Genomic DNA, 14,373 nt, shown 5'->3' with positions numbered 1-14,373 from the left:
CTTCAGTGCTTCCTTCAGTGCTTCCTTCATCTCTCCTCACTTCCTTCAGTGCTTCCTTCATCTCTCCTCACTCCCTTCAGTGTCTCCTTCAGTGCTTCCTTCAGTGTTTTCTTCAGTGTTTCCTTCAGTTCTTCCTTCATCTCTCCTCACTTCCTTCAGTGCTTCCTTCAGTTCTTCCTTCATCTCTCCTCACTTCCTTCAGTGCTTCCTTCATCTCTCCTCACTTCCTTCAGTGCTTCCTTCAGTTCTTCCTTCATCTCTCCTCACTCCCTTCAGTGCTTCCTTCAGTGCTTCCTTCAGTGCTTCCTTCAGTGCTTCCTTCAGTGTCTCCTTCAGTGCTTCCTTCAGTGCTTCCTTCAGTGCTTCCTTCAGTGCTTCCTTCATCTCTCCTCACTTCCTTCAGTGCTTCCTTCATCTCTCCTCACTTCCTTCAGTGCTTCCTTCATCTCTCCTCACTTCCTTCAGTGCTTCCTTCAGTGCTTCCTTCAGTGCTTCCTTCAGTGCTTCCTTCAGTGCTTCCTTCAGTGCTTCCTTCATCTCTCCTCACTTCCTCCATCTCTCCTCACTCCCTTCAGTGCTTCCTTCAGTGCTTCCTCCATCTCTCCTCACTTCCTCCAGTGTCTCCTTCAGTGCTTCCTTCAGTGCTTCCTTCAGTGCTTCCTCCAGTGTCTCCTTCAGTGCTTCCTTCAGTGTCTCCTTCAGTGCTTCCTTCAGTGTTTCCTTCAGTGCTTCCTTCAGTGTCTCCTTCAGTGCTTCCTTCAGTGCTTTCTTCAGTGCTTCCTTCAATGCTTCCTTCAGTGCTTCCTCCATCTCTCCTCACTTCCTTCAGTGCTTCCTTCAGTGCTTCCTTCAGTGTTTCCTTCAGTGTTTCCTCCATCTCTCCTCATTTCCTTCAGTGTCTCCTTCAGTTCTTCCTTCAGTGCTTCCTTCAGTGCTTCCTTCAGTGCTTCCTTCAGTGCTTCCTTCATCTCTCCTCACTTCCTCCATCTCTCCTCACTTCCTTCAGTGCTTCCTTCAGTGTCTCCTTCAGTGCTTCCTCCATCTCTCCTCACTCCCTTCAGTGCTTCCTTCAGTGCTTCCTCCAGTGTCTCCTTCAGTGCTTCCTTCAGTGCTTCCTTCAGTGCTTCCTCCAGTGTCTCCTTCAGTGCTTCCTTCAGTGTCTCCTTCAGTGCTTCCTTCAGTGTTTCCTTCAGTGCTTCCTTCAGTGTCTCCTTCAGTGCTTCCTTCAGTGCTTCCTCCATCTCTCCTCACTTCCTTCAGTGCTTCCTTCAGTGTCTCCTTCAGTGCTTCCTCCATCTCTCCTCACTCCCTTCAGTGTCTCCTTCAGTGCTTCCTTCAGTGCTTCCTCCAGTGTCTCCTTCAGTGCTTCCTTCAGTGCTTCCTTCAGTGCTTCCTCCAGTGTCTCCTTCAGTGCTTCCTTCAGTGTCTCCTTCAGTGCTTCCTTCAGTGTTTCCTTCAGTGCTTCCTTCAGTGCTTCCTTCAGTGCTTCCTTCAGTGCTTCCTTCAGTGCTTCCTTCAATGCTTCCTTCAGTGCTTCCTCCATCTCTCCTCACTTCCTTCAGTGCTTCCTTCAGTGCTTCCTTCAGTGCTTCCTTCAATGCTTCCTTCAGTGCTTCCTCCATCTCTCCTCACTTCCTTCAGTGCTTCCTTCAGTGCTTCCTTCAGTGTTTCCTTCAGTGTTTCCTCCATCTCTCCTCACTTCCTTCAGTGTCTCCTTCAGTGCTTCCTTCAGTGCTTCCTTCAGTGCTTCCTTCAGTGCTTCCTCCATCTCTCCTCACTTCCTTCAGTGCTTCCTTCAGTGCTTCCTTCAGTGTTTCCTTCAGTGTTTCCTCCATCTCCCCTCACTCCCTTCAGTGCTTCCTTCAGTGTCTCCTTCAGTGTTTCCTCCATCTCTCCTCACTTCCTTCAGTGTCTCCTTCAGTGCTTCCTTCAGTGCTTCCTTCAGTGCTTCCTTCAGTGCTTCCTTCAGTGCTTCCTTCAGTGCTTCCTTCAGTGTTTCCTTCAGTGCTTCCTTCATCTCTCCTCACTTCCTTCAGTGTCTCCTTGTGTTTCTTCCCTCCAGGTGTCTGGCAGCTGCAGTGATGTCTGTCACTTCTGTAAGCAGAGGGTTTATGTGATGGAGCGTCTGAGTGCCGAGGGTTTCTTCTTCCATCGCAGCTGCTTTCAGTGTGACTCCTGCAGCAGCTCCCTCAGGCCGGCCTCTTACACCTTCGACCAGCACAGCGGTGAGTCACCGGCCTCGAACACGTTCAGCTTTGGTTGTTTTCCTATCAGTAGATCTGCTGTTTAACAGGCACTGAATCAGAATATCATCAAAACTGGAGTTCGTCCAAAATAAACCTCCAGACCTGGAGAGTCCTCCTGTTTTTAGGTTTTCTTTGGTATCATAAAGAGATTTTTGTTACATCACAGAGGAGCTGGACTGTATTTAAACAGTTTTATTAAAGAGTTTAAAATGAGACTTTCTGAAAAACACGACACACCAGAGAAAGGCTTTAACCCGAACCCTCAGAGCTAAAGAAAGAGACCAGAGTTGAACTTTGGTCTAAAACAAAGGACAAAGGAACCTTTTAGCTGAGGTTGGACACAGGAACAGTCAGACTTTTAAAAACAACAACAAGCTGTTTAGTTCTTGAGATGAAACCACTTTAAAATATCCAGAAAAACTTCTTGAAACCTTAATTTCTCAGAAACTAAAAGCCATGAAAGTGAGGCGTTCAGCCTTCAGATTTTATTGTAAATATTTCACTTTGTCCTCATGTTCATCATATTTTACTAAAAGCTTCTTTCACCGAATTTTAAAATGGTTTAAAAGATAAAATCAGGCCTGAGTGACAGAAGAAAGAACAGATTTGAACTTCTTCTCAGTTGAAGCTCTTACACTTTATATTTTAAATGGAGTTGTTTTGGAGCAAAGCCTCCTCTTCTCTGACTGAAATGTGTGATGAGGCAGCAGCCGGTGGCAGTTTGAGGCCGTGCTGACACACTGAAACATTCAGCTCTTTGTTATCAGAGGACTCATGACTGAGGTCTGCTGCCTTCATACAAACACCAGCCGGAGGGGGAAGCCTCTTTATGTGTACCGCCGTGTTAAATGAAGTGCGAAACAGCCCACATTTATCTAATGACACCAAGGAACAAGAACCCCCCTGTGCAAATGAAATGAAAAATAAAGATATGAGAAACCAGACATCAGCAAAGCCAAAAATAACATCATTTCAGTTAATTGTACAACCTTAAACTCTCAGATCTCAGAGCACAAACGGTTTCTTTGAACAGTTCAGATGGGAAATCACCCAAACACACTGTTGGATAGAAGTATTTCAGTCATCTTTAAGCTGTTTGCTTACAAAAAGGAGAGTTTCAGCCTGATCTTAAAGGTAGAGAGGGTGGAGAGGTGCATCATGGGAGCTCCCCCAGCAGGCTGGGCCTATAGCAGCAGAACTATGGGATGTTTCAGGCTCACCTGAGCCATCCCTAACTATAAGCTTTATCAGAAAGGAAAGTTTCAGCCTGATCTTAAAGGTAGAGAGGGTGTCTGCTTCCTGAAGCCAAACTGGTTCCACAGAGAGGGGCCTGATAACTGAAGGCTCTGCCCCCCATTCTGCTTTTAGGGGCCTGATAACTGAAGGCTCTGCCTCCCATTCTGCTTTTAGGGGCCTGATAACTGAAGGCTCTGCCTCCCGTTCTGCTTTTAGGGGCCTGATAACTGAAGGCTCTGCCTCCCATTCTGCTTTTAGGGGCCTGATAACTGAAGGCTCTGCCTCCCATTCTGCTTTTAGGGGCCTGATAACTGAAGGCTCTGCCTCCCATTCTGCTTTTAGGGGCCTGATAACTGAAGGCTCTGCCTCCCGTTCTGCTTTTAGGGGCCTGATAACTGAAGGCTCTGCCTCCCATTCTGCTTTTAGGGGCCTGATAACTGAAGGCTCTGCCTCCCATTCTGCTTTTAGGGGCCTGATAACTGAAGGCTCTGCCTCCCATTCTGCTTTTAGGGGCCTGATAACTGAAGGCTCTGCCTCCCATTCTGCTTTTAGGGGCCTGATAACTGAAGGCTCTGCCTCCCATTCTGCTTTTAGGGGCCTGATAACTGAAGGCTCTGCCTCCCATTCTGCTTTTAGGGGCCTGATAACTGAAGGCTCTGCCTCCCATTCTGCTTTTAGGGGCCTGATAACTGAAGGCTCTGCCTCCCATTCTGCTTTTAGGGGCCTGATAACTGAAGGCTCTGCCTCCCATTCTGCTTTTAGGGGCCTGATAACTGAAGGCTCTGCCTCCCATTCTGCTTTTAGGGGCCTGATAACTGAAGGCTCTGCCTCCCATTCTGCTTTTAGGGGCCTGATAACTGAAGGCTCTGCCTCCCATTCTGCTTTTAGAAACTCTGGGAACCACAAGGAAACCTGCAGCCTGAGAGCAAAGTGCTCTGTTGGGGAAATATCCAACTGTGAGATCTTTAAGATGTGATGGAGCTCGGTCATTAAGAGCTTTATATGTGAGGAGAAGAACCTTAAATTCTATTCTGAATCTAACAGGGAGCCAATGAAGAGAAGCTAAAACTGGAGAAACATGATCTCTGCTGTTAGATCTCAGCAGAACTCTGGCTGCAGGGTTTTGGATCAGCTGCAGGCTTTTCAGAGAATCTGTGGGACAGAACAATAATAAAGAATTACAGTAGTTCAGTCCTGAAGTAACAAATGCATGGAGCAGTTTCTCTGCATCACCCTGAGACAGGATGGTCCTGATTTTAATGATATTACGAAGGTGAAAGAAGGCAGAAACCTGTTTTATATGGAGTCAGAGGACAGAAATAACTCCAAGGTTCCTCACTGTAGGACCAGAAGCCAAGGAAATACCATCTAGAGTAACTATATAGCGAGGCAGTTTCAAGAACTTCAGTTTTGTCTGAATTTAAAAGCAGACAGTTCTGAGTCATCCAGGTCTTTATGTCTTTATGTCTGTAAGACAGGCTTGTAGTCTGACCAACCTGTTGGTTTCATCTGGTTTCATAGATAAGTTCAGCTGAGTATCATCAGCATAACAATGGAAATTTATACCATGCTGTCTGATAATGTTACCTAATGGAAGCATGTGTAAAGTAAAAAGAATCGGTCCAAGCACAGAACCCTGAGGAACTCCATGACTTACTCCGATGTGTGAGGAAGATTCTTCATTTACAAGAACAAACTGGAATCTATCGGATAAATATGACTTAAAGCAGCCTGAAAAAGGCCCAGTCTGGACTCTGTTAGCCTCAGGTTATTGTTTCTGTTCAGAGGCTGGAGTCAACTCAACTTCAGAAGAACTGGGATATAATGTTTGTCACTGTCTAAGAATAACGATTGATTGATCATGTAAGGAGTCTTCACCTGCAGAACGTCTCAACTCTGACAGCTGAAAGATGTTGAGTTCAGTGTCAAAGAAAAAGTGGGACATTCCACATAGTCTGTGTGAGATGTTCAGGGACCTTCTGGGTTGGCATTAAGGATGCTTCTGAGATGTTCTCTGGGCCTGAAAGCATCAGGAACCATGTGACCCGGTGACTGACAGCCTGTCAGAGGAGATGATGCCTCCTGACAGTCGACCCGGCTCTGCAGAGCCTGATTTCACGCTCTTCAGCTCAGCGTCTGACGACAGCTACACGATGCTGTCATGTGACCAGCCCGCTCCGCCTCGAGCCGTGCCACCACATCTCTGAAGCTCTTTATCTCTGCTGCACAACTTAACCACACAAAGGTTTTAATTGTGTCTGACGTCTCTGAGGGCTCAGAGCCAATCAGAGTGCACCAGTCACATGACCGCAGTTTGAAGCTGTGGCGGTCGCTATAAAAAACAAAGTTCAGTCGGTGTTCAGTCACTCGGTCGACAGCGAGGAGACGCCGTAAGAACCAGGACTTTCACCCTCTGTTTACTCTTTACGTCTTCATCCTCAGTCTTCATCCTCACTCCTCGTCCTCAGTCTTCATCCTCAGTCTTCATCCTCAGTCTTCGTCCTCAGTCTTCAACCTCAGTTTTCATCCTCAACCTCATCTTCATCCTCAGTCTTCATCCTCAGTCTTCATCCTCAGTTTTCATCCTCAACCTCATCTTCATCCTCAGTCTTCATCCTCAGTCTTCATCCTCAGTTTTCATCCTCAACCTCATCTTCATCCTCAGTCTTCATCCTCAGTCTTCATCCTCAGTCTTCATCCTCAGTCTTCATCCTCAGTCTTCATCCTCAGTTTTCATCCTCAGTCTTCATCCTCAGTCTTCATCCTCAGTCTTCATCCTCAGTCTTCATCCTCAGTCTTCATCCTCAGTTTTCATCCTCAGTCTTCATCCTCAGTCTTCATCCTCAGTCTTCATCCTCAGTCTTCATCCTCAGTTTTCATCCTCAACCTCATCTTCATCCTCAGTCTTCATCCTCAGTCTTCATCCTCAGTCTTCATCCTCAGTTTTCATCCTCAGTCTTCATCCTCAGTCTTCATCCTCAGTCTTCATCCTCAGTCTTCATCCTCAGTCTTCATCCTCAGTCTTCATCCTCAGTCTTCATCCTCAGTCTTCATCCTCAGTCTTCATCCTCAGTTTTCATCCTCAGTCTTCATCCTCAGTCTTCATCCTCAGTTTTCATCCTCAGTCTTCATCCTCAGTCTTCATCCTCAGTCTTCATCCTCAGTCTTCATCCTCAGTCTTCATCCTCAGTCTTCATCCTCAGTCTTCATCCTCAGTCTTCATCCTCAGTTTTCATCCTCAGTCTTCATCCTCAGTCTTCAACCTCAGTTTTCATCCTCAACCTCATCTTCATCCTCAGTCTTCATCCTCAGTCTTCATCCTCAGTTTTCATCCTCAACCTCATCTTCATCCTCAGTATTCATCCTCAGTCTTTATCCTCAGTCTTCACCCTCAGTCTTCATCCTCAGTCTTCATCCTCAGTCTTCATCCTCAGTTTTCATCCTCAACCTCATCTTCATCCTCAGTCTTCATCCTCAGTCTTCATTCTCAGTCTTCATCCTCAGTCTTCATCCTCAGTCTTCATCCTCAGTTTTCATCCTCAACCTCATCTTCATCCTCAGTCTTCATCCTCAGTCTTCATCCTCAGTCTTCATCCTCAGTCTTCATCCTCAGTTTTCATCCTCAACCTCATCTTCATCCTCAGTCTTCATCCTCAGTCTTCATCCTCAGTCTTCATCCTCAGTCTTCATCCTCAGTCTTCATCCTCAGTCTTCATCCTCAGTTTTCATCCTCAACCTCATCTTCATCCTCAGTCTTCATCCTCAGTCTTCATTCTCAGTCTTCATCCTCAGTCTTCATCCTCAGTCTTCATCCTCAGTTTTCATCCTCAACCTCATCTTCATCCTCAGTCTTCATCTTCAGTCTTCATCCTCAGTCTTCATCCTCAGTTTTCATCCTCAGTCTTCATCCTCAGTCTTCATCCTCAGTCTTCATCCTCAGTTTTCATCCTCAACCTCATCTTCATCCTCAGTCTTCATCCTCAGTCTTCATCCTCAGTCTTCATCCTCAGTCTTCATCCTCAATCTTCATCCTCAGTCTTCATCCTCAGTCTTCATCCTCAGTCTTCATCCTCACTCCTCATCTTCAGTCTTCATCCTCAAACCTCAGTCTTCACTCCTCATCCTCAGCTCTACCTTTTGGTTCTGTTGTTGTTCTCAGGGAGGTTCTTCTGTTTTCGCCACCCTGATTGTGGACCTAGTGCTCTGACGGCGAGGAAGAGGCCGACTCTGTCTGCGTCACACCAAACATCAACGGTAAGAAAACCTCGAGGTTCAGGGTGAGATCGCTCTGATTGTGAACCCTGGAAGTATTTATCAAGTTTAATTTCTTGTGTCTGACGGTTCTTTTGGTCTTTGAAGGCATCTCTGAGTTCGGTGCCATCGCTCTCGGACTGTCTGAATACCAGTGATCGGCGCCGCTCCTCAGGTGAGCTCCCCTCGGCTGTCCTTTCCTTTCAGTCTGCATACCTTTCCACACTGAGCGTGCTCCTTAAACACGAATCACTGTGGGCTTTAGTGTGTGTGTGTTTCTGTGTGTGTCTGTGTGTGTGTGTGTTGGCGTGTCTGCAGCTGCTTCTGTGATGGCCGCCACGCCGGAGAGGATCGAGCTTGAGAACTACAGGTGTAGCTCAAGGGCTGAGCTTCAGGAGGTGTCCGAGGAGGTTCTGACCCGATTCAACCTGAACCCGGACAACCAAGAGCCCGAAGTGTACGGAGCGTCGATGAGGTCAAAACTAAAGATAAAGGCCAAAAATACGTTTATGAAAAGAATCTAAAATATGTTCATAGGTTCTAATGTTTTTATTCAATGTGGAGCTTCAGCTTCATTCAAAATGTAACGACAAAAGCTTTTAACATTTAACTCAAATAGAAAACTTTCATCATTTAACTGCAAACTGTTCAATGTCCAAATTATAGAAACCGATTTTTAAAGGTGACATTTTCTGCCTATTCTTAACAATTTGACACAATTTTCTTTGGCCTTACTAAGATTTATGAGACAGACTTTGGTCTAAATACTGTTGGTTTCAGCCCTGTTTTAACACCTCTCTGTTAACGGTCTGTTTGTGGCGTGTAAAATCAGTACGTTTGTTAGCTGGCATCCAGCAACACAGACGTAATGAAGCTGTTCCTCCACACCAGAAACACTCCAGCTCTATATACAGATAGTTACTGATCCCAGAGGGAAACAGGTTAGCAGTTAGCTGTAAGTTAGCAGTTAGCTGTAAATTAGCAGTTAGATGTAAGTTAGCAGTTAGCTGTAAGTCAGCAGTTAGCTGTGAGTTAGCAGGTAGCAGTTAGCTGTGAGTTAGCAGGTAGCTGTAAGTTAGCAGTTAGCTGTAAATTAGCCGTTAGCTGTAAGTTAGCAGGTAGCAGTTAGCTGTAAGTTAGCAGTTAGCTGTAAATTAGCAGTTAGATGTAAGTTAGCAGTTAGCTGTAAGTCAGCAGTTAGCTGTGAGTTAGCAGGTAGCAGTTAGCTGTGAGTTAGCAGGTAGCTGTAAGTTAGCAGTTAGCTGTAAATTAGCCGTTAGCTGTAAGTTAGCAGGTAGCAGTTAGATGTAAGTAAGCAGTTAGCTGTAAGTTAGCAGTTAGCTGTAAATTAGCAGTTAGCTGTGAGTTAGCAGTTAGATGTAAGTTAGCAGTTAGCTGTAAGTTAGCAGTTAGCTGTAAGTTAGCAGTTAGATGTAATTTAGCAGTTGGCTGTAAGTTAGCAGTTAGCTGTAATTTAGCAGTTAGCTGTAAGTTAGCAGTTAGATGTAATTTAGCAGTTAGATGTAAGTTAGCAGTTAGCTGTTAGTTAGCAGTTAGCTGTAAGTTAAAAGCTGTAAGTTAGCAGTTAGCTGTAAGTTAGCAGTTAGCTGTAAATTAGCGGTTAGGTGTAAGTTAGCAGTTAGCTGTAAGTTAGCTGTAAGTTAGCAGTTAGCTGTAAATTAGCGGTTAGGTGTAAGTTAGCAGTTAGCTGTAAGTTAGCAGTTAGCTGTAAGTTAGCAGTTAGCTGTAAGTTAGCAGTTAGATGTAAGTTAGCAGTTAGCTGCAAGTTAGCAGTTAGCTGCAAGTTAGCAGTTAGATGTAAGTTAGCAGTTAGATGTAAGTTAGCAGTTAGCTGTAAGTTAGCAGTTAGATGTAAGTTAGCAGTTAGATGTAAGTTAGCAGTTAGCTGTAAGTTAGCAGGTAGCAGTTAGCTGTAAGTTAGCAGTTAGATGTAATTTAGCAGTTAGATGTAAGTTAGCAGTTAGCTGTTAGTTAGCAGTTAGCTGTAAGTTAAAAGCTGTAAGTTAGCAGTTAGCTGTAAGTTAGCAGTTAGCTGTAAGTTAAAAGCTGTAAGTTAGCAGTTAGCTGTAAATTAGCGGTTAGGTGTAAGTTAGCGGTTAGGTGTAAGTTAGCAGTTAGCTGTAAACTAGCAGCTAGCTGTAAGTTGGCAGCAGATGCTAGCAAACAATGCTTTCTCATCAGCAGTGATGGACCAAGCCGGAGATGTGCACAGCGTAACTCGTAGTAATGCATGTGAACCGTTAATTACTGCGTTTAAACATTTTGGATTTATTAACCTCATTAAACAGTTGGAGACCTCCATCTTTATCAGAAACATGCCGATAATGTAACGTTAACGCACAGAGTTTTTAAAAATGATCAAATTCGGCATCTTGTGACGTCTTAGACTGAAACGTCACATTTTTCATTGTTATTATTGAAGAATGAAAATAACTGAGTCAAACATTTTCCAGATGTAACCTCTGGCTGACTTGTCTTTTCTTTTTGTTTCCTGTTTACAGATCTGAATCTGCAGAGGAGCAGGGTGTTACCTCAGGGGAGGCAGCAGCTTCAGTGAAGGAGACTCTGCTCCAGCTGAGAGACGAGGAAGAGGAGGAGGAAGAGGAGGGTGTTACCTCAGAGAGAGACGAGGAGGAGGAGGAGGAAGAGGAGGGTGTTATCTCAGAGAGAGACGAGGAAGAGGAGGAGGAGGAGGAGGGTGTTACCTCAGAGGAAGAAACTCTGCTCCAGCTGAGAGACGAGGAGGATGAAGAGGAGGGTGATGATGAGGGCCAGTCCAGTGAGGGTGCGTTGAACTGTGTCTTTGTGTGTTTTGTGAGGTCTGTAGTTTGAATCCCTTCCTGCCGTGTTCCTGTGTGTGATGTTGTGTCTCCCCCTGCTGGTAGAAGGGGAGTACTGCCCCTGGGAGACGGAGCGTCGCTCGGGCCTCTGGCTCCTCTTAGAGGAGAACTCAGGTACCTGACTAACCCGACTTCATTAAAAGCAGTTTACTAAGTCCTCCTTTCATCCCAACAGAATTAAAGCTAAAAGCTATCAGCGTTCATTTACATTTATCACATTTTATTCCATATTCACAAGTAATAAATATTCAATATTCATCTTTTCACATCTTCATGAGTCGCCTCACATTCAACCAATCAAAGCTGAGAGAAAACACAAATGAGAGTTGATTGGATATAATATGATCTGCAGTTTCCTGAGATGTTTTATCACATTATCATCACATATTTTACTTCCTGACTGTTTCTGAATGAATTATTAATTATTATAAGAATAACACAATAACAATCATTTCCTTTTACTTATATTTCATGTCAGACAGTATGAACTTTTTATGCATCCTCAAAGTTGGTCCAGGGAAATTTAGAGCTAAAATTGACATAAAAGATATAAAAACCAAGGAATCTGGAGGAGTTTCAGTGTAAAGGACGCGGGAGCGAGCCTAAGCTGGACCCCGTGACCTCTGACCCCTCAGACATCAAGAACCGTCATTCATCAGCAGCTGATAGAAGCACCTGGACAAGGGATTACTGTGGAAACCTTTGTCCAGCACCACAATACAGAGTTCCATTCACAAGCTTTACTGTGCAGGAAAGAAGCCTGATGTTAACCTCGTCCACTTCTCTGGGCTCGGAGGCGTCTGGGATGGACCGTCACCGTGGAAACGTGTGCTGTGGTCAGACCCATCAGTATTCCACATCTTTGGTGGAAGAAATGGAGCAAAGAGCAAAAGCAGCATCCAGCCTGCTGTCAGCAGCCAGTCCCTGCAGCCAGGCTCTGTGATTGTATGGGGTTGGATCAGGGGGCAAAGCTCATTTCCACTTCTGTGACGGCAGCATTAATGCAGAAAAGCTCACTGAGATTTTACAGCAACAGATGCTGCCTTCAAGGCCACATCTTTTCCTGGGACGTCCCAGCATTGTTCAAGCAGACCATGGAAAACCACATTCTGCCACAGTCCAAAGGCCTGGCTGAGGAAGAAGAGGTACGGGTGCTGGACTGGCTGCCTGCAGTCCTGACCTGTCCCCAGCAGAGAAACAACCACCCCCCCGCACTGCTGCACACCTTAAGACCTGTTTAAGGAGGAATGGGACAAAATAACAGCTGGAACTCTGCATCACCTGGTTTCCTCAGAGTCAGAACGCCTTTAAGTGTTGGCAGAAGGAAACAAAGTGGGAAAAGGTTCACTGACTTTATGGGATGCTGCAGGTCTGAGGTGTAGAAATGATGTTTGTTACCAGATTAAATGAAGCTGAACAGGAAATATGTTGAGTTCAGACTGTCTGACAGGAAGTAAAAGGAAGAGAAAACATCAAAATAACTGTTTTTGCAGAAAACTATCCCAAGTTTTTCCAATTTGTGGCTGTAAAAGTTATTTTAAGCCTTTTAGGAATGTTATAACATGTAAAACTGATCAGTTTAGTCTGTTTATGGGGTTGACAGAATGAGTAAAGGCTGAAAATCAACACATACAACCACCCCCCCGCACTGCTGCACACCTTAAGACCTGTTTAAGGAGGAATGGGACAAAATAACAGCTGGAACTCTGCATCACCTGGTTTCCTCAGAGTCAGAACGGCTTTAAGTGTTGGCAGAAGGAAACAAAGTGGGAAAAGGTTCACTGACTTTATGGGATGCTGCAGGTCTGAGGTGTAGAAATGATGTTTGTTACCAGATTAAATGAAGACAGAACATGAAGGATGTTAAATTTATTCTGTGTAGTGAAAAGCTAAATGTCAGAATCCTTCTGGGTTATAATTTATACATTTTTTCTGCTGTCGCAGCTTTTTAACTTCATGGGTTGTATTTGTTCCCTTTTAACCTTTTAAATTCACTCCTATTATCTGTTTTTAAATCCTTTTCCTTCCTCCTTTCCTTTCATCTCCCCCAGGAGAGGACTTTCCTCCTCACACCTCTGACACGCCTGTAGATTCTGACTCCACCCCCCCACTCTGCATCACTTCCTTCACGCCTTCCTCTGCGACCCACACAGCGACGCTCTCTACCGCCTCCTTTGTCACCTCCTCTGACTCCACCCCCGACCCTGAGGTCACTAAAACGCCGCTCTCACCTGTCATCGTCATGGAGACGGCTGCCCGGAGACTGACTCATGGACCTGCTGCTGGGGGGCGGGGCTCATTTGATGACATCACCCCTGAACTGCCTGCGAAGAAGCCCCTCCTCCTGCTGGAAGGGGGGGAGGAGTCAGAGGAGCAGGAGGTGGGGTCAGAGAGCCTGAGGATGAGAAGAAGGCATAGAGAGGCATCCAGCCTGCCCCCTCGCCTCCTCCCCCCTCCTCTGCAGACTGGGGGCGGGGCTCTCCTTCTCGGCCTCAAAGGGCTGAGGGACGCTCCTCGTCCCGGTCAGATGGAATCAGGAGGTGCCAGAGCCCTGTGGAAGACGGTGTTTCCTGGAAATTGGAAGGAGCAGAAGAAGAGGGGCAGGACTTTACCTGCAGACCAGCTGAAGAGGGGAGCAGCCAATCAGAGGAGAGTTACAGGTGACCGAGTCACGACAGAACTCAGCCAGACAGAGTGATGTCATGATGATGTAATAATAGTACTTCCTGTTGTGACAGGAGAGGAGTCTGACCTGGACTCGTCGACACTGCTGCAGAGATGTTCACTGGGGCCCAGAAACAACGTAAGACTCCACCTGACACAAACCGGCCAATCAGATTCTATGTGACCTGAACCGGCCAATCAGATTCTATGTGACCTGAACCGGCCAATCAGATTCTATGTGATCTGAACCAGCCAATCAGATTCTATGTGACCTGAACCAGCCAATCAGATTCTATGTGACCTGAACCAGCCAATCAGATTCTATGTGACCTGAACCAGCCAATCAGATTCTATGTGACCTGAACCAGCCAATCAGATACCGGGTACTGGTCCAGAAGGTCAATGCCACAATCATTCAAACAGCATATCAGAGGGACATCTTCTATATGTAAAATTCTTCTCAGAAGCCGTGTAGTCAAGTAATGTAAACTCAAAAGTTATTAAAAATGTTCATATCAGACAGGATTACAGACACTGTTAACTGTTGACTCTCGATGCCATAAGTCACACAATGAAAGTGTCCTTTGATGTTAGCAGCTGCAGTTGGAGCTGCTTGACCTCGTGTCTGAAATCCAGAAAATCTCTGTGAAGGAGGACGAAGAGGAGGAGAACCAAGAGGTACCAGCTGACGAATCAACACAACTCAGTTTCATGTTGTGGTGGTTGTTGTGTTTTCAGATGATCTAGAGCCTTGGAATCAAGACTTCCGACTTCAGATGATGACCTAGTTCTGTTGTCATCTAGAATTTTAATTTAATTTCTCTCAACCCAACAATTCAAGACATTCGAACAATAGAACCTGACCGGTCTCTGCTGACTTTAGGTTAAAGTTGGACTCATCCTCAGTTTCTAACTTCCAGTCTTGGATGTTTTAGCAGCCCAGCTTCTCTCTTTAATAAAGTGACTTTAATGCAGACTTAATTCACACTTTCTGTGATGCCAGCCTGAGCCGCTGGTCCAGAGTCGTGTTCAGGGTCTTAAAGCCTCCGAACACGACTGCTACACTAACACTACCAACCCTACTAACCCTACTAACCCTAACCCTAAAGCTACTA

At 45.5% G+C, this 14,373-nt stretch overlaps 1 protein-coding gene across 8 annotated transcripts in view; it reads left to right on the top strand.

Moving 5' to 3' along the window:
* Positions 1-14,373, top strand: part of mical3b (microtubule associated monooxygenase, calponin and LIM domain containing 3b) — a 58,504-nt gene that overhangs the window by 36,826 nt on the left and 7,305 nt on the right. For 4 of the 8 annotated variants that reach the window (XM_072377602.1, XM_072377605.1, XM_072377600.1 and 1 more), the window contains 9 exons: positions 2,063-2,225; positions 7,642-7,736; positions 7,842-7,908; positions 8,052-8,208; positions 10,256-10,539; positions 10,640-10,708; positions 12,646-13,254; positions 13,333-13,397; positions 13,853-13,936. In XM_072377602.1, the coding sequence (XP_072233703.1) occupies positions 2,063-2,225; positions 7,642-7,736; positions 7,842-7,908; positions 8,052-8,208; positions 10,256-10,539; positions 10,640-10,708; positions 12,646-13,254; positions 13,333-13,397; positions 13,853-13,936 (1,593 nt within the window). Of the gene's footprint in view, positions 1-2,062; positions 2,226-7,641; positions 7,737-7,841; positions 7,909-7,998; positions 8,209-10,255; positions 10,540-10,639; positions 10,709-12,645; positions 13,255-13,332; positions 13,398-13,852; positions 13,937-14,373 lie in introns of those variants that run through there. The other 4 variants (XM_072377606.1, XM_072377604.1, XM_072377603.1 and 1 more) reach the window with 4 other exon arrangements.

This window comes from Leuresthes tenuis, unplaced genomic scaffold (assembly GCF_036924035.1).
Source record: "Leuresthes tenuis unplaced genomic scaffold, fLeuTen1.0.hap1 SCAF_23, whole genome shotgun sequence".
In the NCBI taxonomy this organism is placed as follows: domain Eukaryota; kingdom Metazoa; phylum Chordata; class Actinopteri; order Atheriniformes; family Atherinopsidae; genus Leuresthes; species Leuresthes tenuis.
Note: the sequence above shows the minus strand (reverse complement) of the source record. Positions and strands in the feature narration are given on the sequence as shown.